Here is a 26,290-nt window from a genome sequence, read left to right as displayed (position 1 = left end):
TCCGCGGCTGTTGGAGGGAACAGAAGCAGAGATGACGCTTATTTTGTCTCTAGTAAACCAGTCTTCTCTCGTTCAATTACGTGCTGGCATCAAAAGACACCGTTGGTTGTAAATGAAACCAAACTGAGTGGTTGGAGTGTATTTTCATACACAAATGGAGAAATGTTCGCTGAGTGTGTAATTGTGTAGCCCCACTGCAGACCGTTGTCGTTGTTAATTCATAGCATGCTCAGTTGCGTGAATGTGTCATGCACCGAAAATAAGAGATTTACAAGCCAGGAACGCCTCATGATGCAATACGCAAGAAAAGAAAGAAGATTTAATGCCATTTTACTTTGTATTTGAGTAAAGTGAATAAATAAATGGTCTGTGGAAAATACATTTAATCCTGGGAACTGCGTGCACAGGAGTTTATTTTGTGTTTCCTCCCCCCGGCTGGCTACTTATTTGTCATGGCTGGCTAGTATGAGCCTTAGTGGAAAGCCCTGGGAATGCGGAAATGTCAAGTTCGATTTTAGATTTACGAACCCCCCCAAAAAAGTCAAAAAACCGGCGTGTAAAAAAAAAAAAATTTCGACCGCACAAACGGCACTCACTCGGCCGGTGGACCGGAAACAGAACATTTTTTTAATAATGGCTGGATGTCACTTAAGCTCATATGTGAGTCAAAGCAGGTGAGCAAATACTTTTGGCAATATAGTGTATTTCCGATGCGTAGATGCGTCACCATAGACGCCGATGCTCCGTTGTCTCACATCATGCCTCTGGTTGCAGAACGCTGGCTCACAATATAAAAACACGCTGGTGCGGCTTTCTGCCGGCTTTATTTGGTTCCGTGTGAATGACTAAAGCCAGAATATTGAGGTGCCTGCTTTACACCAATATTAGGGACCATCTGTGTAAAAAGGGCTTTTAATGCAGATAGGATCTTTTGTGGCTCTAGCCTCCATTTAGATGACTGGCCACTCACCTGTGTTGAAGAACACTCTACTGTTAAGGCCCACAGACTTCCTAGTTTTCTCTTCACACAGGTACCCAAGCTTCATTATTCATCATAAATATGCTACAAATTTCACCCGTCAATAATTATGCCTTTAAAACCAAACCATTCATGACACCGGCATACTGCGGAAACAAAGGGGATTTCTTCACATCAGCTAGCAAACCTATTGCCCGTAAAAACTTCAACAGTAATCTAGTGAACATTATTAAGCCTCCTTCGCGTCTATCCAAGAGCTGCGTGCACGCATACGTGACAACTGTCTCATTGGGCAATGTTGCTACTGATTACACTGCCAAACCGCAGCCCTTTCTAGTACCTCTCGCATAGTGCAGACGGTGTGAAAATGTTGTTTCACTTTCTATATGAATGATCTCCCTCTCTTTTGAAAGCACGCTGCATGTCTGGCCCACACACACAGGAACCTGGATTGATAACCACAGTAGACCTGCCAAAAACACCCCCACCCCACCAAACCCTGAGACTCGTCACTATTACAAAACACTCTGCATATTTCATTGCCATTTCTACAAGTGCGCTGTGTGCTTTTGGAGTACAGGGTTAGTCAAAATTATGTTAACAATTAAAAACATACATCATATGTGCAAGATGATTTACAGGACGGTCTCAACCTGTTTGCCATCGCACGGCTCGAAATTCGCGGTGGTCCGGTCGCCCGAGGCGACTTAATTTGGCGGGTAATTCCTGTCACTAGCCAGCCCGGCTGGCTAGTTGAAAATAAATAATATATATGAAGCGAAGATTCAGACACACCGTCAACTAAAGCCGCCACATATTAAGCGCGTGCCGTGTCTGTGTTAATCGATGTGTTTATCGGCAGGACGGAAAATACCGAAGAATTCCGAATCACATCGTGTACGAGTCAGGCTGTTGGTTTTTTTCGCTACTGCACATGCATATAACGCATCTCGTTGAATATCGTGGTAATCACGTTATCAAATTCAATAGATGTGGCCACATTATCGCCCATTTAAACACGTGTTTTTGTTGTTGTTTACGTCTAGATCTGCCAAAGCTACGTTGCGATATGGAATTTTCTGAAAGGTGCACAGAAACCGCCAGAGACGGGGACAAAGCGACTTCGGTCTGAAGAGGAGAAAAAGGCCTCCGATAAAGCGTACGAGAAGGAGAAACGACAAAGGACTTATAAGCAAACGTGGGAGCAGGGTAGGCCTTGGCTGCGATACGATTTTTATGGAATATTTAATTTTTTTCAAGTTGATTTCTAGTCAATATGAAGCTCCTAATGCTTTCTCTCTCATAAATGGTTAAATACAGAAAGCATGTTGGACATATTTTAGGTGCTATAGTCATGATAGTAAGTATATTTGTTTTCAGTACTCGTACACCAAGTTTTCCAATATATTATTATTTGTTGATATTATATTATGGTGCTCTGTGTTGTTCTCATTTATGTATTTAACAACAGTATCAAAATACTCGGGTCTTGAAATAAACGCACATTAGTCATGAACAATGGTAACTACTCTCTTTTGTGTTATTTTTGACAGAAGTAAAATTCATACATGAACAAATTTTGGCGAGTTGATTTTCTGTTTGGCGAGTTACTTTGGAAGGTAACTAGTCCGGCTGGCTGGTGGGAAAAAAAAAATTATATATATATATATATATATATATATATATATATATATATATATATATATATGAATTTCTAGGCCTGGATCGTGTTCAACACACAAAAACCAGCGAGCAACAATACTGTTTAACCGGTCACCCATGGCATACGTCTATCTGCAAGAGAACAATAATCTATTAGTGTTAACACAATTTTGACTAACCCTGTATGTGACACGGTTTAGTCCCACACCACATTGTCACAATCATACATTTCTCTTGTGACCCTGATGCTCCCATCGCTCTGGAACAGGGTAAATCTGGACTCATCAGACCACATAACCTTTTCCCAATCCTCCAGAGTCCAACCTTTATGCTCCCTGGCAAAATGAAACCTTTTCTTCCAATTAGTCTCACGAACAAGTGGTTTTCTTATGGCCACACAGCTGTTTAGCACCAATCCTGCGAGTTCTCATCACATTGCGAGTGTGGAAATGCTCTTAATTTCACTATTAAACATAGATGCGAGTTCTACTGTAGATTTTTTTTTTTAACAATTTGACTTAACCAAGTATTTAAGTGATCTCTGATCATGGTCAGTCAGGATCTGTTTCCAACCACATTTTTTCCACAAAGTTGAGGGTTCACCACTAGCCTTCCAGGGTTTATTAATGCATTGGACAGTTCTTAACCCAATTCCAGTCATTTCAGCAGTCTCCTTAGTTAAGATAAGATGCCTTTTATTATCCCACAAGGGGAAATTTATGGGGCTTTTCCACTACCAACGCGGCTGAGTTGGGCTGAGCCGTGCGGTGCTGAGTTGGGCTGAGTCGAGCTGTAGGGTATTAGGCAGAAAAAGAAATTTACCAGTCAAAAATAATATTTTATATAATCCTGATAAGCGCCGCAGGTGCGAAGACGAGCGCCGCAGGCGCGAAGTCCCTCTAGGGGGGTCTGGGGGCATGCCCCCCCAGAAAATTTTTGAAATTTAGACTTCATTTCCTGCATTCTAGGACATTTTCAGGGTGAAATGGCGTGTAATTTTTGATCAGAAATATTGCATATTTTTACTTTGTATTTTTTTCAGTTTCACTCCTGAATGTATCAGATGTATGTACGGTGTTTGATTTGGTAACAAAAGTGAAAAGAAAATAAACAACAATGAATTGTATATAATCTTTTGATCTAGTTACAGTATTTAATAAAAAAAAAAACCCAACAGTATTCTATTTTACCATACCCCAATGAAACCCCCTTGTTAATCAATGTATCACACATACCTTTTCTGTCTTTTTGTGGAAAAACGAATCAGTTTTTGTCACATTCAATTTGGGGCGTTTGTTGGGATTCATCTTGATCCAGAAGAGTGAGTCAGCAAAAAAAAATGCGGTTCTCCCGCCAAGAAAGAGGAAACTACAACGCAGGGTGTTTGGCAATTTTCGACCAATCAGAATTCGCGATTTATTCAGTCCGCATGTTACAAGATTCAGTGCGGGCCAAAATGGCGGAAACGATGAAATATTCTGATTTTTCATTTCAAGTTTTCAGTATTTTTCGTATTAAACTGTGTTTCTTACGATTTGTAAATGATGGCGGAACCACACACGGACTGGCCATCGGGAGTAGCGGGAGTTTTCCCGGTGGGCTGGTGGTTCAGCGTGGGCCAGCGGAGAAAAAAAAAAAAAAAAACAGTTGCGCGCTGGCCTTTAATATGATAAGCAATGTTAACAGTTTCTTTAACAAACTGTTAACATTGCTTATCATATTAAAGGCCAGCGCGCAACTGTAATAAGCAATGTTAACAGTTTGTTAAAGAAACTGTTAACATTGCTTATCATATTAAAGGCCAGCGCGCAACTGTAATAAGCAATGTTAACAGTTTCTTAAAGAAACTGTTAACATTGCTTATCATATTAAAGGCCAGCGCGCAACTGTTTTTTTTTTTTTTTTCTCCGCCGGCCCACGCTGAACCACCAGCCCACCGGGAAAACTCCCGCTACTCCCGATGGCCAGTCCGTGTGTGGGCGGAACATAACTGGATTTATCGGATGACATGTGGGAGTATTCATGTGCGAAAATTTTCGGCATTATCGTCCGTTTCAGTATCCGTCTGTGTGTATACTTGCCCGTTGAAATCGGCAATTGCCCGTCAAATTTACGGGTGGACAGGTCTCTGCCTAATACCTTATCGAGCTGAGTGGGGCTGTTGGAGTTGCATTTCGACTACAACCGCGCTGAACCGTGCTGGCTGGAAGTGGGTGGACACATTGGGTGGAGTTAGCGAAAGTAGGTGGACGTCACGTGATGTCGTTAGGCGGCGCAAACAGTGACATCAGTGAGCTTTTAAGCGGTAGTCTCACGACCCGGATAGTAAACAATAAACATGGAGGACATGGAGTCGTTAGTGTTGCTGGAAACGTTAGTTTGTCGTAATTCTTCTTCTTCCAGGTTTACAGTGTTTACAGATCCCAGCGTGCTCGCGGGGCGTGTGTGGGCATGTGAGGACACTCCTCCTCACCAATCAGTGCACAGGGGAGTGTCTCCTCACGCCCCTAGCCCCACTCGACTCGGTTGGGCTCACTTCAGCCCCACTCCAAAACCGTGTGAGTTTTGGGTGCCGAGTAGGGCTGAAGTGAGCTGAGTCGTGCTGCTCTGAGGTAGTCGAAACGCGAGCCGTGTTGGGCTGAAGTGAGCTGAAAAAGGGTAGTGGAAAAGGCCCAATACAGTGTTACAGCAGCAAAAAAGCAGCAAAATATAGAAAGAAAAAAAAAAGATAAGGCAGTGAAGGAGTAGTGCAAAAAGTTGCTTTCTTTGGTTGATGCAGGCCAATAATTTGACCCTTCTGGAACACAGTAACGTCTTTTCCATGAGCACGGGATACGTCTTCCGTCATGTTTGATTAAGAAATGAGATGCTAATCACTGCATCAGTTAGGGTTAAAAAGAATTGTTGCCAGATGAAACATTAAATCACTACAGCAGACTTACTCAACTGGCGGATCTGGGTCCGCGTACGGACCCAAACGCAATGTCATCCGGACCGAGACAAAAGCTGTCTTTAATAAATATTACTATTAAATTATTATTATTATTTTATTTTCATAGTGTTTCAGGCGTAATTAATTGCCATACTATTTCTGGATGTATTTCCGCGTAGCCAATCTCGCGACAAATGAAGAAAACAAAATATAAAAGATTGTTTATCATCACTATGACAACTCAGTGAAGCAGCGAACATGAGGTCAGCGTGCGAGTTTGTTTTCTGTCTGTCGGTCAGTGATTTACGAGTTATCAGTTAGTTTTCAAACAGAAATAAACATGGCGTGCTCCAAACTGGAAAAGAAAAGAAAGGTGGATTCAGAAAACCGAGAATTTAAGGCGGAGTGGACAGACAAATATGCATTTGTGCTGCCTGCGGGGAGCACAAAACCAATGTGTTTAATCTGCAATGAGACGGTTGCACTCATCAAAAGTGGAAACGTGAAGCGTCATTATGAAACAAAGCATGGGCACTTCGAACAAAACTATCCACAAAACACCGCGGTAAGAACCAGAAAAATAAATCAAATGCAAGAATCATATCAAGCGTCACGAACTGTGATAGTCAGGTCAGCAACCCAGCAAGAGCGCACGACTGAAGCCTCACTGCGAGTGGTATGGGTCTTACACTACGTTCACACTGCAGGCTGAAGTGACTCAAATCCGATTTTTTCGCCCATATGTGACCTGTATCCGATCTTTTATTGACAATATGAACGACACAGATCCGATTTTTTCAAATCCGACCCAGGCCGTTTGGATATGTGGTCCTAATTCTGATTCCTATCCGATCTTTTCATATGCGACTTCAGTCTGAACCGCCAGGTCGCATTCATCCGACTTACACGTCATCAACAAGCCACAAACGTCACTATTCTGCGCTGAAGTAGGCGGCGGGTCTCTCAAAAAAAAAGTTACAACAACATGGCTTTGATGTTCCTTTGAACGGAGGTAGCAGTCACTACCCCGCAGAACGCCTGAGCCAAAACCCTTGCACTCTTCCTTCTCAACCTCCTCCTTAACATCAGGCTATTGTGCATGTTCTGGCTCCGTCGCAACAACAACTGCATCATCGCCAGGTACTCCATGCTGGCTACTGTCATACACAGGAAACTTTAGGTTACTTCCGTAAACACTGGCCATGCTCACTGCGTGCGACGTCGTCGTATCCTGCAATGCGCATGCGGAACACTTTTAGGTCGCTTTTCGTTCATACTGAGGATCACATACAAGTCGCATATTTTTGTTAATGTGAACGACCTCACAAAAAAAATCGGATTTCACAAAAAAATCGGAATTGAGCATTAAGCCTTGCAGTGTGAACGTAGCGTTAGGCAAGCACAAAAAGCCATTCACTAACGCCGAAGTTGTGAAAGAGTGCATGAGCGAGATGGCGATCGCTCTATGAGGGAACCCCGTTAAAAGATGACATCACCCAAAAAATAAGTCAAATATCCCTCTCTGATTCCACTGCAGCGAGACGAACCGAAATGCTTGCCGACGATTTACTGGACCAAATGAAAACTGCGGTGAAAAATGCTAATTGCATTTCATTGGCTTTGGACGAATCCACTGACAACACAGATAATGCCCAACTGATGGTGTTTGTCAGATTTTTTGATGCAGAAAAGAGGGAATTCATCGAAGATGTGTTAGGTCTCAAAACACTTCATGGTCATACAAGAGGCAGTGACATTTATGATGCAGTGATGCAGATGTTGCAAGACCAAGGCATAAACCTGAAGCATGTTATTTCAATTGCTACTGATGGAGCCCCAAGTATGACTGGGAGAGAGAGGGGGATTAGTCTCCCTCTTAAAGGCACATCACCCTGACCTCATCGCATGCCACTGTGTCATTCATCAGATGGTTGTGTGTGCCAGCCTGGGAAAGGAGTTTTCAGAAATCATGTCAACAGTGATGAAGCTCATCAACTTTTTGAGGGCGTCCTCTGCTTTGCAGCGTCGCCTGCTACGCTCATTCCTCACAGAGGTGGATGCAGAATTTGATGAGTTACTTCTCCACAATAATGTCAGGTGGCTTAGTAAGGGGAAGGTGTTGGAGCAATTTTGGGCACTGAGGAAGGAGTTAGAAACGTTTCTACTGAATCAGACCAGTCCAAAAGCAAAACCATATGTGGAATTTCTCCAAAACAATGAAAATTGCTGCATTTCTGACAGACATCACTTCCCACCTCAATGATTTGAATTTGAAGCTCCAGGGCAAAAATAACACAGTGTGTAACCTCATGTCAGCTAGCCGTGCTTTTCAAAGGAAGCTGGAAATCTTCAAAAGTGACCTACAGGAGCGGAGCCTGCTTCACTTCCCAAATCTGAAAAGCCAAGCTTCAGATCCACATCACTACAATTATGTGGAATTCCTGGACAAGTTGATTGAAAATTTTGAAACCCGGTTTGGAGATTTCCCCGTGGAAAAACAGGTCTTGCTGTGTATTGAAAACCCATTCCTGGTGAAAAATGTGACAGAATTCTCAAAATGAAGCCCTGAAGGTCTGCCCATGGGCTAGTGCTGCTTCTCTACAATCAGAGCTGATTGAGCTTCAAGAAAACCTTGCCCTGCAGGACTCTCTCTGTGACCCTGCCACCTTCTGGACAAAGATGGCCCCTGCAGGTGTCTTGCAGAAAATGGCTCTGCAGATTCTTACTATGTTTCCTTCAACTTACTCCTGCGAGTCAGCCTTTTCAACAATGACAATGGTGAAGAACAAATACAGGGGCAAACTCACCAATGAACATTTGCACCAGTGCCTACGCCTGGCTCTCACACCTTTTGTGCCCAAGTTTAAAGAACTGGTGGCACAGAAGTAGTGTAACTTTTCACACTGACTTGGACAGAACCCATCCTTCGGACCATGGAAACATTGGAAATTTGGTGAGTGGACCTTTTCAGTTTCTAGTTGAGTACCCCTGCACTACAGTAATTATCCAATCAAAGGCTCTTATGCATTTGCTTACTTAAATCCAAATGGTGAGGGTTTTTTTTGGCAGGGCAGCGTAGTAAACAATGGCCGTTGTCATAGCACATACATAATTCTTGTCTAAAAAGATCACTTTTCTCAGTGAATGAGAACATATAAGGCAGGGGTCATCAAACTACGGCCCGCGGGCTGACTCCAGCCCACCCCCCCTTTGACCGGCCCCCCCAGCCCCCCAGGTTATTTTTTCGTTCAGTGTAAGGACCGTGCAGTTTGTCTTGTATGTAAAGAAAGTGTGTTGGTTTTCAAAGAATATAATCTGCGTCGTCACTACGAAACCCGCCACAAAGAGTATGCTAGTTTGCGAGGGCAAACAAGAGAAGACAGGATTCGGAGAATGAAATGCGGACTGGCTGCACAACAGAATGCATTCCTTCGCCAAACCCAGATCAACCAGGCTGCTGTCCGAGCTAGCTATAAGGTAGCTCACCTACTAGCTACCCATGGAAAGCCGTTTACTGATGGGGACTTTGTTAAAGTATGCATGCTTGCTGTGGCCGAGGAGGTGTGTCCTGACAAGAAGGATGCGCTCAATGCGGTGAGTCTCTCCGCACCTACTATGACCAGGCGAACCGAAGATTTGGGGGACAGCGTGTATGACCAGCTGAATGAGAAAGCGTCAGAATTCGAGTTTTTTGCTTTGGCCATGGATGAGAGCAATGACGTGCAGGACACAGCACAACTGCTGTGATCTATTGCTCATATTATTATAATTTCACTTTTTTTTTTAAATGTATTTATTTTATAGGCATATTTATTTGAACTTTATTAAGTGCTGCACACAATTATTAATAATATCAACAGGCTTACCTACAATTTATAATTTTCCACTCACCTTTGCCAGTGTCAATCACCTCAACTAGGCAGATGTTTCTTACCTTGACAGCTTTGATGTTATTTTTATTAGAAAATAATTGAATATCTGTGGTATTTCAAATTAAAACAAAGTGTGGATACTCGATTACTACTTTTGCAAACCACTAGTAAAGATAAACAAATATGTGCCAGCAATCAAGTGTGGATATAGTAGTGGGGGATATAGTAGTGTGGATATAGTAGTGGGGATGGCTGTGCCAGGCTAGTAATCTCTGCTACACAATGAGGCCTGCTGGTGGTCATATTTGTCTGGGTCATACAATTCTATGTTATATAGCTGACCCGACCCTGGCCCCCCATCACAGTCAGGAACGACAATGTGGCCCCCAGAGAAAAAAAAAAAAAGTTTGGTGACCCCTGATATAAGGCATGTCGCATAAAAATAGAAGTTTAATTTTCTGAAGAGAAAGGGGGGGAAAAAAAAAAAAAAAAAAACGGGGGAGGCCCCGGGGAAGACCCAGGACACGCTGGAGGGCCTATGTCTCTCTGCCGGCCTGGGAACGCCTCGGTGTTCTTCCCGAGGAGCTGGCCGAGGTGTCTGGGGAAAGGGAAGTTTGGGCTTCCATGCTCAGACTGCTACCTCCGCGACCCGGCCCCGGATAAGCGGAAGACGACGAGACGAGACGAACCACTACAAGTAGCTGGTGATGGAGCATTTATGGGCAGCAAAATCGCTGGCTGTTGGCAGTTATTGATGGCTGGGAATGCCAAGTATTTGACACACTAAGTTCAAGTGCCATTGCTTCCCAATTGAACAGCATGTCTGTTACCAATGGTAAATATCTAGTATTATAATAACATTAGCACCATGCAGGTAGGCTGAGCACATTTTTTCTCCAAGAAAACCTAAATGAAAAAGAATGCTGTATAATTATTCTCTCATTTCATCCATTTCAGATTATGACAGACTGTTACTACAGATAGCTCGGAGGCTACAGCCAGCTGCTCGGTTTGCCCATCTGCTCCAACATTACAGGCATTTAGAAAGCGCTCTTACCCAGAGCGACATACAACAAGACCCTGACATACCCTGAGCTGTGGGCTGCCTGGGGAGCAGTTGGGGGTTAGGCGCCTTGCTCAAAGGCACATTAACCATTCCAGCTGGTCCAGGGAATCGAACTGGCAACCTTTTGTTCCAAAGCCAGTTTTCTAAACTTTAGGCCATGGCTTCCCCAAGAAGGCAGCTTTGGAGATGCTGGGGATTGAACCCAGGACCTCATACATGCAAAGCATTTAAGTCAAGGACCACTGTTATTTATTTTAACATTTTCAAACTTTAGGCAGATACAGTGGGTACGGAAAGTATTCAGACCCCTTTAAATTTTTCACTCTTTGTTTCATTGCAGCCATTTGCTAAAATCAAAAAAGTTCATTTTATTTGTCATTAATGTACACTCAGCACCCCATCTTGACAGAAAAAAACAGAAATGTAGAAATTTTTGCAAATTTATTAAAAAAGAAAAACTGAAATATCACATGGTCGTAAGTATTCAGACCCTTTGCTCAGTATTGAGTAGAAGCACCCTTTTGAGCTAGTACAGCCATGAGTCTTCTTGGGAACGATGCAACAAGTTTTTCACACCTGGATTTGGGGATCCTCTGCCATTCTTCCTTGCAGATCCTCTCCAGTTCTGTCAGGTTGGATGGTGAACGTTGGTGGACAGCCATTTTCAGGTCTCTCCAGAGATGCTCAATTGGGTTTAGGTCAGGGCTCTGGCTGGGCCAGTCAAGAATGGTCACAGAGTTGTTCCGAAGCCACTCCTTTGTTATTTTAGCTGTGTGCTTAGGGTCATTGCCTTGTTGGAAGGTAAACCTTCAGCCCAGTCTGAGGTCCTGAGCACTCTGGAAGAGGTTTTCTTCCAGGATCTCTCTGTACTTGGCCACATTCATCTTTCCTTCAATTGCAGCCAGTCGTCCTGTCCCTGCAGCTGAAAAACACCCCCACAGCATGATGCTGCCACCACCGTGTTTCACTGTTGGGATTGTATTGGGCAGGTGATGAGCAGTGCCTGGTTTTCTCCACACATACCGCTTAGAATTAACGCCAGAAAGTTCAATCTTCGTCTCATCAGACCAGAGAATCTTATTTCTCATAGTCTGGGAGTCCTTCATGTGTTTTTTGGCAAACTCTATGCGGACTTTCATATGTCTTGCACTGAGGAGAGGCTTCCGTCGGGCCACTCTGCCATAAAGCCCCGACTGGTGGAGCGCTGCAGTGATAGTTGACTTTGTGGAACTTTCTCCCATCTCCCTACTGCATCTCTGGAGCTCAGCCACAGTGATCTTTGGGTTCTTCTTTACCTCTCTCACCAAGGCTCTTCTCCCACAATTGCTCGGTTTGGCTGGACGGCCAGGTCTAGGAAGAGTTCTGGTCGTCCCAAACTTCTTCCATTTAAGGATTATGGAGGCCACTGTGCTCTTAGGAACCTTGAGTGCTGCAGAAATTCTTTTTTAACCTTGGCCAGATCTGTGCCTTGCCACAATTCTGTCTCTGAGCTCCTTGGGCAGTTCCTTCGACCTCACGATTCTCATTTGCTCTGACATGCACTGTGAGCTGTAAGGTCTTATATAGACAGGTGTGTGCCTTTCCTAATCAAGTCCAATCAGTTTAATTAAACACAGCTGGACTCCAATGAAGGAGTAGAACCATCTCAAGGAGGATCAGAAGAAATGGACAGCATGTGAGTTAAGTAGGAGTGTCACAGCAAAGGGTCTGAATTAGTGCTGTCAAAGTTAACGCGATAACGCGTTAACGCGATCTCAATTTATCGCGATTTTAAAAAATAGTGCCGTTAACGCAAATTCTAATTTGGCCCTGCGAGTCACCCGTAGTTCCTGTTGAGGCTTGTCGCGCGCTGCTTCAATAAGAGTACGTGTGAGTGATGGAGAAAGGCATAGACGTATAAACATCCTCGCCGCCATATTGGATGGGGCAAAGTGGAGATTCTTCAACCGTCTCTGGTATAGCGTCTAGACAGTAGCCGAGAATAAAGATGCCTCATTCATGTGCTGCGTTTAACTGTACCAACAGGTTTACCGTCCAAACGAGATCCCATGGGATTACCTTTCACAGGTGAGACTGGAAAAATACTTTTCAATACTGTTCCTTCAGTCTTCAGTTTCCCAGCTCATCTCCACCGGGTAGGTGTAGAGTTATAAGCAGTGAGAATTAGAGAATACAGTGCCACACTATGATGAACGTTTTTGAACGTATGATGAATGTTTTTATTTTTGTTATCTGTTTTTTTCTTCTTTTATGGCAAATACTTCTCTTCAAAAGAAACTAATGAAGAGTAAAATAAAACATTTTTTTTATTTTCACAGTGATATGCACTTTATTTTTCATCCCTTGGTTTTCTCATCTAATATGGAAGTTATGGATGTCAGTGGCTGTGACAAGACGTGTTATGCTCTGCAATAAAAAAAATAAAATTAAATTAAATTAAAAAAAAACATTGGTACAAAGCAAGCCCATTCACTTTATGCTGATAAGAGAATTACAATGGTTTTTCATGTGACAAAAATGTGCGATTAATCGCGAGTTAACTATGACAGTCGCGACATTAATCGCGATTAAATATTTTAATCGCTTGACAGCACTAGTCTGAATACTTATGACCATGTGATATTTCAGTTTTTCTTTTTTAATAAATTTGCAAAAATTTCTACATTTCTGTTTTTTTCTGTCAAGATGGGGTGCTGAGTGTACATTAATGAGAAATAAAATGAACTTTTTTATTTTAGCAAATGGCTGCAATGAAAGAGTGAAAAATTTAAAGGGGTCTGAATACTTTCCGTACCCACCGTATTCTACACTGTGTTCAGACTCCGAGATAATAAAACAGCTGTGCTGATGTTGAAACCTGTGTAGGTCCCCCCACGCACGCACGCACGCACGCACACAAAATTGATCAGAAAATCAATCAATAATGGAATCTATAAAGAATTTGAAGAGCAAAGTTTTACATGGCTGTCCATCTAATCATCACACAAGAATAACGTTTCCCATCTCATAAAATAATTCAAAACTAAAACACAAATATTGTTAAAAAGCTGTATGCGCACACCAGACTCCTGTAGAATAGGCACCGTTTTGCCCTTCTTTCTGAATTCAAGTTAAAAATGTGTCCATAAACCTTGCTCTACACAAACAACTTTGGATAGCTTCATATGAACACCATTGTTTAGACAGACTGCTTAAATTAGGATCCATATAAACCAGGGGCGTTAAATTCGGTCCTGCTAAGAACAAATATCCATAGACTCCCAGCTCTCTCTTTTTACCTGGTAATTGCGTGCGTGCATGCACACAAACTCACACAGACCAGGGTCCATAGTTTACAACACACACATTATAGAGAACACAACACTGTAACCATTCCTAAGATCCAAAATTTGCACCTTAAGCAGAACCTGATGGACCAAGTGTAATTTATATATTACAGTGGCGGTAGAAGCTGAACTTGGTTCAGAGTGCTTTAAACATGGTCCAGTTGTGATATACTAACCCCATTTCCAGGAAAATTTAGAATTTTTTCTAAAAATGCAATAAAAATCTCATCTCATTATCTTTATCCCAGGGGTGGGCAAACTTTTTGGCTCAGGGGCCACATTGACTTTTGAAATTTGCCAGGCGGGCCGGGCCAACACCAAATTCATACATATCGAACATAAACCGGAAAAGCTTTAGTGTTATTGTAAGGCCTTCACTGACAGAGACCCAAATGCAGATCAGATTGACATTTATTTTAGTTCTCAGTCAACAAAGGCAGAGCAGAAAAATGCTTGCAGTTCAATAGATTGGCACTGGATCCATCCAGAAAAGTACTACACACACACACACACACACACTAGGGGTGTGCAAAAATATCGATACGGCGATATATCGCGATACTTTGTCTTCTGATTCAATATCGATACTCAAAATTTGAATATCGATATTTTTTCAAATAATAAATCATGTTTCAGACGGGTTGTAAATCCAGTACGACTTCCGCACCTCCGCTCCGCGAGGTGTCGCTGTGCCGCTCCCTCACTGCAAGGCACTCTTCGTCTTCTCTTTTTTCCCCGGCGGTCGCAGTGAGGAAAAAAAACAAGCAAGCATGGCTGTTAACGTAAACCTAGAGACGCCGCTGAACTTTAAGGCAGATGTTTGGAGGCACTTTGGATTCCAAAGGAAAGGAGAAAAAAAAAAAAAAAACAGTGAGCCAGTGTTCTGTAAAGTTATCCTACCTCTTGGATTTGTCCTACCAAGCCTACTGCGCATGTGCGAAATCCAGGAGGGTAGGAAAATTCAACAGTAGTTTTGTCCTACCGATCAGCTGGGCTGATAGAAAATCGGTGAGTATTTCACGCATTTGCCGATTTTTATGTTCTGCGCATGCGCAGTAGGAGACTAAGATGCACACTGCACTTTTCAATGTGTTTCAGACAGTGTGTTGTTCCTGCAAAATAAGCACAAGTTAAATGTTCTCAGGTATATGTTCTCAAGTTTACAAAGAACAAATTGATATTAGTGTTAGCACTGAAATGTATGTGCAGTCTGCAGTGCAAGTTTTCATAAAACAATTTGATTCTGCTTGTTAAGCAGCACTGATGTGTCCATGCTTACAGAAAAGTTGAGAATACTAGCACAGAAATGGGAATTTTCTGTATGTTGTAGTGAAGCAACTCTTGGTTTTGCCAGCAGTGGAATAGAAACAAATATATGTCTGGCAAGAGTGTGTAGTTATGTATGTGAAATGTAATTTTACAGTGGTCAATAAATTCTGATTTTCTTCAGTGACACAGATATCATGATGTGGTTGAAATTTCTTGCAATATATCGATTATCGCAGAATCGCTGTACCGTGATATTATCGTTATCGTGGGCAAAATATCGCCATAGTATCGTATCGTGAGGTATTTGGTGATACCCAGCCCTAACTAACACACACACACACACACACACACACACACACACACACACGTGACAGTAAGAAAAGTAGCACACTTAATTCTTAAATTACATCTTTGAGCTGCCAGGATGAGTAGGATGCCAGTGTATTTGTATATTTGTATCATTTTATACATACAACTAAATTGCATATCATTAAATTGAACTAAATTACATATCAGTACATATTTTTGTACATTTCACTGAACTCGTAGATATACACCTGAGTGTTGTTGTTTTTTTTAACCATCCACTTCCAGCTTGCCAGTACAACCAACCACCATTAGTAGGAGAGGCACCACACCATGCCAACATATTTGCAGTTCAGTGGTTTGGCACTGGATCCATCCAGCCCACAAAATCAAACAAAACAGCTCAAGAAAGCAAAAAACTCCAAACTGGTTTTCAGGTTCAAAGTCACTCACTGAAATATTTCCAGTAAGCAAAAAATCAAAACACAGGTTCCAAACAGGTTTTCATATTCCAAAAGGCCACTCATAGATCAGAATAACCTCCACAGGCAAAAGTCCAGGAACAGATATAAGCAGAAGCAAGGTCAGCTGCTCATAATACACCTATAATAGCAGACAGGGACATAAATGAGGGGCGGAGCAGACACCCAAAAGCACACGGTACTTAAAAACAAACACCAGCACTACAGCAGCCACCCACGACAACCAAAATTACTAAGAGTTATACTTTTTATATTATTGTCTGTAAACATGTGACTACCATCTTATTACAGCTCCAACATAGTTTTAAAAAGAGAAAGTGTTAATACTCACATTCACTCAGCAATCGCTGAGCTGTATTCGTCCGTGCTTGCGCTGACTGGTTGTTAGCAATAATTAGCATGCTTGGAGGAAAAGTGCCATTTGATGTTATATTCCTTTAAAACTGCAACGGTTTCTTTGCAAACAAGGCATACAGCCTTTGATCGGACTTCAGCAAAAAAATATGTAGTTGTCCATTCTTTATTGAACACCCTGCACTCACTGTCCACTTTTTTTAGGACCACTCATTGTAAAGTTTTATCCTGTGTTCTCGAGATCATCAGTGGCATGGGCGCCAGAATGACTTCCATGGCACGCGCTGCACCACTCTGCAAATGTAATCTCGCATGAATACGACTGACTGGAAAGACGGATCTCTAGAACACCTGTCTACGTGATAACACTGATGCTTATAGTTTATAGATCTGCTCAATCGTGTTTATATGATTGTCTTCCGCGGGCCGGATTAAAAACGCCAACAGGCCGGATGTGGCCCGCGGGCCGTAGTTTGCCCACCTCTGCTTTATCCTGTTCTACAGGGTCGCAGGCAAGCTGGAGCCTATCCCAGCTGACTACAGGCGAAAGGCAGGGTACACCCTGGACAAGTCACCAGGTCATCACAGGGCTGACACATAGACACAGGCCCTGTCCACACGGCAACGGATTCAGGTGAATCTGATAAAATTGTTTATCGTTTCAGCCTGGCGTCCACACGGCACCGGCGTTTTGGGTGCCCCACAACGATATTTTTTGAGAACGGGTTCCAGAGTGGAAAAATCTGGCAACGGCGCCGTTGCGAAGTCGTCTGGATGAGTTGAACGGATTTGTTTACGATGACGTCACAACCACATGACTAGAACAAGCAGCACTCTCGCTGTTTTGTATGAACCACTGCATTGCATTCACTTTTGTATACAGCTTTTCTTTTAAATAAACAAGTAACTGAACCATTTCTTGAATTTCTTTTTTTTATTGGATAAGACTGCTTTTCAAAATGTTCACACACAATATAAAAGTTATATAAATTATATAAAAATGCTTTTCAAAATGTTCACACATAAGAAAATTAAGTTCTATAAAACTATGCACACTAATAAAACTAATTTGTACACACAGAAGGCACGATTTCCTCGCGTAGTCGCAGCCATCTTGTTGTGTGTTTGTTCCTGTGAGTGCTTCACACCGGCAGGCATGAAAACGGGTCGGGGTGAAAAAGGTGAGAAGGGTGCGCGAGTGGTGACCAGGGCTTTGAACCGGTTCAAGGAACGAAACCCAGGAACTTTTTCTATTTCACATGGAACAGAAACGAAACCAGAAACTTTATTATTTTTTATGTTCCGGAACAGAAACGCTTATTAAAAATAATGGTAACCGGTTAATACCGGTTTTTATTTCGTTCCTCAACGTTTCCGTAGCCTACAAATAAAGTCATTCTTCTCCTGCGCAAGTTTCTATGGCCCGCTGGGGTTCACTTCCTGTGTGACGTTCGCTGACTGAATGGAGAGAGCGGGAGGGTGGACTACTATCACGTCTCCACATCTTAAATAAGAGGTAAATATTGCAGTCTATCGTTATTCAAAAACGTCAATTTCAAACACGATACATTTGTCCACGTTAATGAGAGGCTTGCGAACATTAAATGACGTTAACCTCTGTTAGCCTATCAATGCATAGGGCCTGACTAGCCTTTGGTAACACACTAAACGAATTATCTTTCATTTTTGGCACTTTTTCTGTTTGTGTAGATGGGAAGACATACTGAGAATCCAAATCGCCAACATTTGAAATAATAATTGTTTTGAATTATTTCTTGTCTTATTTAATGAAGGTTGTAATAGAATTAGCCTACATTTGGCTTAAGCTGGATGAGACAGAGACATAATTTTATAGCCATTTGTTAAACAGCTGACAGGGAACGTAATTAACCGTTCCGGGAACGAAATTTTTTTGTTCTAACCGGTTCGGGAACGTCTATTTAATGGTGGAACCCAAAACCGGAAACGTTAAAATTCCATTTCTGTTCGGAACGAACCAATAGGAAAAAAATTCTGGTTCAAAGCCCTGGTGGTGACGTGGCCTCTGGTGCGGTTTTATTTTGTTTGGGGGGTCCTCCCTCAGAATAAATATTATAGCCTCCTTACTAAGTATACTGTATTGACATTTGCATAAGGACATACAGTAGAAATATAAATTCAAATACATGTAGTTATAGTGAAATTATGCCCTGGAAAAAAAATGCAAATAATAGAACGAAGAAAGTGGAGAACACACAAGGAATAGTGATCATTTTTTCCTTTTATTTGCCTGGACCACCAGTGTCTCCATGGCCCGCTTTCGCCGAGTTGCCACATGTTTCAGCCTTGCCCGCTTCTCTCCTTCAGCAGTCGGTTTCTTGGCCTGCTGAGCACTGCAAGTTGCTTGAGAGCCATACTTGCTCTGCTGCTTTTCCTCCTTGTTCACCCTCTGCTGGTGTTTGTATGTGGCTGCTGCAGAGTTAATGTTCTTGCACAATGTTCTGTCCACTTCCCCAAACTTCACGTCCTCCCTTCTAAAGAGCTGCATAGCTGTCTTCCCCCTGGACATCAGCGTGTACTTGACCGTCTGTACTGCATTAAATGTTTCCACATTCATGTTGCGACTCCTTTGATCAATTACATCATTCATCAGACTAAATGAGGACTCGACTCTAGATCCATGAAAGATGGAGAGGCAACACTTAACCAGTGCACCCAGGGAGGGGTACTTGTCTGGTCTGTCGAAGACATGACCCCACCACTCCACGATGCTCTCTCCCTCCTTGAAGCTGGGGATGGTCAGGTCAACACTGAACCGCACAAGTTCCCTCTGGATATCCTGGTCTGCTGGCAAGAGGTGCCCCAGCATACCACCAGCCTGCCAAGATATGGAAGTACCTGCAGCTTTCAGTCCTTTTTAAATCAAGGCTGAATACTTTCTTCTTTGCTGCTGTCTTTTATTAAATCAAATTTGAGACTTTTAATTTGATTTCTTTCAGCACGGACAGCACTACAAAATGGCGTCTCCACTATACAGTGCCCTATATAGTGAGTGGCAAGCAATTTCGGACACAGGGGTTGTCAAAAGACGTGCGCGCCCTCTTTCGAATGCTGACGTAATCAAGCCGGAAGTTTTGTTTGTTTTGATAGCGATCAGGAAAGTTTGAAAAAAGTAGGAAATTCAGTCCGATGACTCAATCCAGCTTCCAGCGGTCTGGTCTGCACTCTGACTGGTGTGTGCACGTTCTGGCCAGCAGGAGAAGAGGCACGAAATGATGCTGCTTGCCCTTCGCAGCGAGATGTACTCGTCGCTATGGCGTCAATATCAAAGCAGGAGGAGGAGGCGCAAACCGGCACGAACTGTCTATGGGTGTGAAGCGACCTCCTTGCCCTTTGGGTCAATATCAAACAGCCCCCAATTTTTTTTTCTCATCAGATCTACACAAGTCACGTAGGTCACCCATTTTGGTTTCAAAACGGCGAATTTCACCGAAAGGTGAGGGATTTTCATGTATGCACCGGGTAGAAGAAGGGGTTTATGCATGCACCTACTTCTTCTATTGTTCTGGTGTCTCCGATGGGACCGTCTTACAGCGCCCCTAGAGGTGTGGCATGTGTATTGCATCGTTTTCAGCAAGCGTTGCGTTGCCATATGTACCTGATATTTTACTGATCCGTTGCCCATGTGGACGCGATTTTTTTTTTTATAAAATCTCGTTGCCGTTGTCGTGTGGATGTAGCCACAGACAACCATTCACACTCACATTCACACCTACGGTCAATTTAGAGTCACCAGTTAACCTAACCTGCATGTCTTTGGACTGTGGGGGAAACCCACGCGGACACGGGGAGAACATGCAAACTCCGCACAGAAAGGCCCTCGTCGGCCACGGGGCTCGAACCCGGACCCCATCACACATGGGATCACTGGCCGAAGAAGGCGAGGAAAGGGCGACAACCTGGAGTATATTTTAAAATAGGAACACACTTTCCCTTGGTAATAAGCATGAACATGTCTGAAAGTGATTTCTTTAGTCTATTCCATTTATATTGAATGGTGAACCGAATTGTATACACTTGCTGGTCATTTTAATAAGAACACCTGTACTGTATGTGCAGTACGCGATTGTTACTCATTCTTACAACACGATAACAGTGGCTACAGCCTCTATATGAGGCAGTAGCCATAAAAAGTGTTATAAAAAGGAAAGGTGATGTAACAAAATGGTAATAATGCTCTGTCCCAACGTTGAGTATGTTCCAGGCATCAAATTCTAACCTCGTTTATATTTACAAAATACAATTAAATTGATCAGTAAAACTATTAAAAATCATTTCTTTGTACTTTTGTCAGTTAAATAAAGGTTCACGTGAATTAACAAATCAGATTTTTATTGCGGGCGGCACGGTGGTGTAGTGGTTAGCGCTGTCACCTCACAGCAAGAAGGTCCGGGTTCGAGCCCCGTGGCCGGCGAGGGCCTTTCTGTGTGGAGTTTGCATGTTCTCCCCGTGTCCGCGTGGGTTTCCTCCGGGTGCTCCAGTTTCCCCCACAGTCCAAAGACATGCAGGTTAGGTTAACTGGTGACTAAATTGACCGTAGGTGTGAATGGTTGTCTCTGTCTGTGTGTCAGCCCTGTGATGACCTGGCGACTTGTCCAGGGTGTACCCCGCCTTTCAGCGTATAATTATATCTCTACAGTAGCACTCAAGTATTCAGTGCTGTTAAGGTAGCTCCCTATACGAAAACATGCAAACAATTCAGACAAAAATATAAACAGAGTATTCTGTTTATTGAATTCAAATTCAAGCCCCTTACAATATGAAATATCATAAAATATGAAAAATAACATTCAGTACAACTGAACTGATTCTAATATTAAAAGTCCAATTCAAAGCATTTATCATTGAAAAACATTTGTTTTGATATGCAAGTATTATGTGTATTATCAAGTATTATTATGTATGGGCGGCACGGTGGTGTAGCAGTTCGTGCTGTCACCTCACAGCAAGAAGGTCCGGGTTCGAGCCTCATGGCCGGCGAGGGCCTTTCTGTGGGGAGTTTGCATGTTCTCCCCGTGTCCGTGTGGGTTTCCTCCGGGTGCTCCGGTTTCCCCCACAGTCCAAAGACATGCAGGTTAGGTTAACTGGTGACTCTAAATTGACCGTAGGTGTGAATGTGAGTGTGAATGGTTGTCTGTGTCTATGTGTCAGCCCTGTGACACATAGACACAGACACGGGGAGAACATGCAAACTCCCCACAGAAAGGCCCTCGCCGGCCATGAGGCTCGAACCCGGACCTTCTTGCTGTGAGGTGACAGCACGAACTGCTACACCACCGTGCCGCCCATACATAATAATACTTGATAATACACCTAATACTTGCATATCAAAACAAATGTTTTTCAATGATACGTGTCTGTATGTATTTATAATTCTCTACATGTCACTCATGAGGAAATCAATGAATTTTGATCAATTTGAGCACCTTTTTGTTTGTGAATGTGTCTATATAATAAAAAGAAAATCACACGTTAGCTTGACGATATGAAGTTTATCTTCTCATGTTGAAAAACTCGTATTTTTCATACGAAATACTTTGCAGATCTGAGTGACATTTAAATAATATTAGCTGGCTTTTTTTCATGGTCTGTCAGATATATTCCATTCAGCTGGCTTGATACTGAAAGAGGCCGAAGACGAGCCATGCTACCTGAATGGATTACAGTGGGGCAAAAAAGTATTTAGTCAGCCACCAGTTGTGCAAGTTCTCCCACTTAAAAAGATGAGAGAGGCCTGTAATTTTCATCATAGGTACACTTCAACTATGAGAGACAGAATGGGGGGAAAGAATCCAGGAAATCACATTGTAGGATTTTTAATGAATTAATTGGTAAATTCCTCGGTAAAATAAGTGTTTGGTCACCTACAAACAAGCAAGATTTCTGGCTCTCACAGACCTGTAACTTCTTCTTTAAGAGGCTCCTCTGTCCTCCACTCGTTACCTGTATTAATGGCACCTGTTTGAATTCGTTATCAGTATAAAAGACACCTGTCCACAACCTCAAACAGTCACACTCCAAACTCCACCATGGCCAAGACCAAAGAGCTGTCAAAGGACACCAGAAACTAAATTGTAGACCTGCACCAGGCTGGGAAGACTGAATCTGCAATAGGTAAGCAGCTTGGTGCGAAGAAATCAACTGTGGGAGCAATTATTAGAAAATGGAAGACATACAAGACCACTGATAATCTCCCTCGATCTGGGGCTCCATACAAGATCTCACCCCGTGGGGTCAAAAGGATCACAAGAACGGTGAGCAAAAATCCCAGAACCACACGGGGGGACCTAGTGAATGACCTGCAGAGAGCTGGGACCAAAGTAACAAAGGCTACCATCAGTAACACACTACGCCGCCAGGGACTCAAATCCTGCAGTGCCAGACGTGTCCCCCTGCTTAAGCCAGTACATGTCCAGGCATATCTGAAGTTTGCTAGAGAGCATTTGGATGATCCAGAAGAGGATTGGGAGAATGTCATATGGTCAGATGAAACCAAAATAGAACTTTTTGGTAAAAACTCAACTTGTCGTGTTTGGAGAAGAAAGAATGCTGAGTTGCATCCAAAGAACACCATACCTACTGTGAAGCATGGGGGTGGAAACATCATGCTTTGGGGCTGTTTTTCTGCAAAGGGACCAGGATGACTGATCCATGTAAAGGAAAGAATGAATGGGGCCATGTATCGTGAGATTTTGAGTGAAAACCTCCTTCCATCAGCAAGGGCATTGAAGATGAAACGTGGCTGGGTCTTTCAGCATGACAATGATCCCAAACACACCGCCCGGGCAACGAAGGAGTGGCTTCGTAAGAAGCATTTCAAGGTCCTGGAGTGGCCTAGCCAGTCTCCAGATCTCAACCGCATAGAAAATCTTTGGAGGGAGTTGAAAGTCTGTCTTGCCCAGCGACAGCCCCAAAACATCACTGCTCTAGAAGAGATCTGCATGGAGGAATGGGCCAAAATACCAGCAACAGTGTGTGAAAACCTTGTGAAGACTTAGAGAAAACGTTTGACCTCTGTCATTGCCAACAAAGGGTATATAACAAAGTATTGAGATGAACTTTTGTTATTGACCAAATACTTATTTTCCACCATAATTTGCAAATAAATTCTTTAAAAATCAGACAATGTGATTTTCTGGATTTTTTTTCTCTCATTTTGTCTCTCATAGTTGAAGTGTACCTATGATGAAAATTACAGGCCTCTCATCTTTTTAAGTGGGAGAACTTGCACAATTGGTGACTGACTTTATACTTTTTTGCCCCACTGTATCTCTGATAGACCATGAAAAAAGCCTATTATTATTAGACATACCCATTCCTTTCAGGTGTTCAATGCATCTTCCTCTTTCAAAATTCTCTCAAAATCTTCTGTATTTAACGAAGCAACCCTGTTGGCCATGTTTGTGTACAAATTATCACAGTCGCTCACTAGTGTGGAAGTTTTACATCTCCGACATGAGACGTCATGTTGTCTTCAGGGTTCCCCCTGGGTTCTGAAAAAATTCTCCACTTCTTTTCTTGAAAAATAGTAGACACGGGGTTGGTGTGAATGTGAGTGTGAATGGTTTGTGTCTATGTGTCAGCCCTGTGATGACCTGGCGACTTGTCCAGGGTGTACCCCGCCTCTCGCCCGTAGTCAGCTGAGATAGGCTCCAGCTTGCCTGCGACCCTGTAGAACAGGATAAAGCGGCTACAGATAATGAGATGAGAAATGTATATGTTCCAGCAGCTCCAAGACAGAAAACGAGAGTAAGGAGTGCATAATTGAAATGAGGAAGAAAAAGAGAGAGGAAACCCCCACACACACACACACACACCAAAGTGTTTCATAGAAATGCTGGATAATCCTATCTTCCTCATCTCTAGGAGAACTGAAGCGGGTGGTGAAAGCTGAAATATGAACGAAAATTCGTATTTTAAAACTTTATTCCCTCGAACACACTGTATGTTTTTGAAGACAGTTGCTTCACTTCTAGGTTTGTGTCGGAGAAATCTAGGATTTCAGAAAAACACCCAAAATTCCGACACATAATTTCCACTCCGAGGTTAAAATGAAAGGATTTTCAGGAAGACGGGACGCGAATGCAACAATAATTTAGCTACAATTAAAAAAATATATTTATGCAAATAATACATGCTACTTTTAGTAAAACTATCATGCAATGCATTGAGTTTACGAGCTGTTATGCATGAGATACCCTGCGTCTGAATTTCACTTCTCCCACCCGACAGGAGGAAAGGCGCTGCTCATCATCCTCTGATTAAAATGACTACTTTAAAAAGAAGCTAGTTAGCTAGCACACATCATTGGCTAGCCCACTTCAGGCTTACCTTCAGGACGGGTGTTAGAAACTCAGCCACCCCGAGAGCTGTGCCTTTCACAGAATTGATGACGTTCTGCATGGTCACAAGGTAAGACCACACAAGCGAAACCCCTTCGTGCACGAAATGCTTTGAGTTTTCAAGCGCTCTCTGTACAACTACTGTTTACGGGCTTTCTGTTTGGCTAGCCGACGTCAGAAAACCACGTGACCTAAGTCATACGACTATCACTTCCGCCACTCGAAGGTTGCGTTCCAATAGGTGGGGTTTTTTTGGGGGGCTTAGGAAGGTTCCTGACTGAGGTTTTTTTTTTAGGTTTAAAAGCCCGAACTCGGGAAAACTTTAATCCTCTCAAAACTTACTGCATGTCAGTTTTATATATATATATATATATATATATATATATATATATATATATATATATATATATAAATAAAATATTTTTTTTTATTCCAATAAAACAATGACATTGACATGTGACAATAGGGTAAAACAAGAGCAAATGACTAATACAAATACATAAAGACATAAAGTAAATTACATTAATCAACTAAAAGGAAAAAGAAAAGAAAAAAGAGGACTATATATTAGAGAACGTTCAGAAGTCTTGTATTTTTCTTTTGCAGGTACTTTGTATGATTCTTTTGCCATTTCTGTTTATGAATGAAAAACTTAGCCTGTAAAATATAAAAATTAACTAAAAATTCAAACAATAAATCAGTTGTTTTCATAGGTTCCTGACTGAGTGAAATGACCCGGAAGTATCTAAGTGATGACAGCTGTTCGAGTTCATTATTATTATTATTATTATTATTAGAGCGGCGGCTACAATTATCGACACCTTAACCATCTTTGGGCCATTGCAAAAGTAGAAAATACGTAAACCGTGCATGAATAATTACTCAAACTTCCACTGGCAAAAACGAGTTGATTCCCGATTACGTAATGTATCAGATCACGTGACACCGCGCCGACAGCCAGGTGACAGCCATTCCACCGAATCGGTGCCATTTCCGTCCCTAGAAAATCTCATCTCATTATCTCTAGCCGCTTTATCCTGTTCTGCAGGGTCGCAGGCAAGCTGGAGCCTATCCCAGCTGACTACGGGTGAAAGGTGGGGTACACCCTGGACAAGTCGCCAGGTCATCACCATTCACACTCACATTCACACCTACGGTCAATTTAGAGCCACCAGTTAACCTAACCTGCATGTCTTTGGACTGTGGGGGAAACCAGAGCACCCGGAGGAAACCCACACGGACACGGGGAGAACATGCAAACTCCGCACAGAAAGGCCCTCGCTGGCCACGGGGCTCGAACCCAGGACCTTCTTGCTGTGAGGCGACAGTGCTAACCACTACACCACTGTGCCGCCCCTCCCTAGAAAATGATATGTATAAATGCACATTTAAAAAATGTACTTTAAAATCTCATCTCATCTCATTATCTCTAGCCGCTTTATCCTTCTACAGGGTCGCAGGCAAGCTGGAGCCTATCCCAGCTGACTACGGGCGAAAGGCGGGGTACACCCTGGACAAGTCGCCAGGTCATCACAGGGCTGACACATAGACACAGACAACCATTCACACTCACATTCACACCTACGGTCAATTTAGAGTCACCAGTTAACCTAACCTGCATGTCTTTGGACTGTGGGGGAAACCGGAGCACCCGGAGGAAA

The 26,290-nt window shown here is 42.7% G+C and overlaps 1 protein-coding gene across 1 annotated transcript in view; it reads right to left on the bottom strand.

The window, feature by feature from the left end:
* The window catches only part of atg3 (autophagy related 3), a 119,054-nt gene extending 94,235 nt beyond the window's left edge, over window positions 1-24,819 (bottom strand). Inside the window, exon 1 of the mRNA XM_060919211.1 lies at window positions 24,619-24,819. Within this exon, the coding sequence (XP_060775194.1) occupies window positions 24,619-24,690 (72 nt within the window). The 5' untranslated portion in view covers window positions 24,691-24,819. The remainder of the gene's footprint in view (window positions 1-24,618) is intronic.
* Between the last annotated feature and the right edge of the window lie 1,471 nt (window positions 24,820-26,290).

Source organism: Neoarius graeffei, chromosome 4 (assembly GCF_027579695.1).
Source record: "Neoarius graeffei isolate fNeoGra1 chromosome 4, fNeoGra1.pri, whole genome shotgun sequence".
NCBI classification, from domain to species: domain Eukaryota; kingdom Metazoa; phylum Chordata; class Actinopteri; order Siluriformes; family Ariidae; genus Neoarius; species Neoarius graeffei.
Note: the sequence above shows the minus strand (reverse complement) of the source record. Positions and strands in the feature narration are given on the sequence as shown.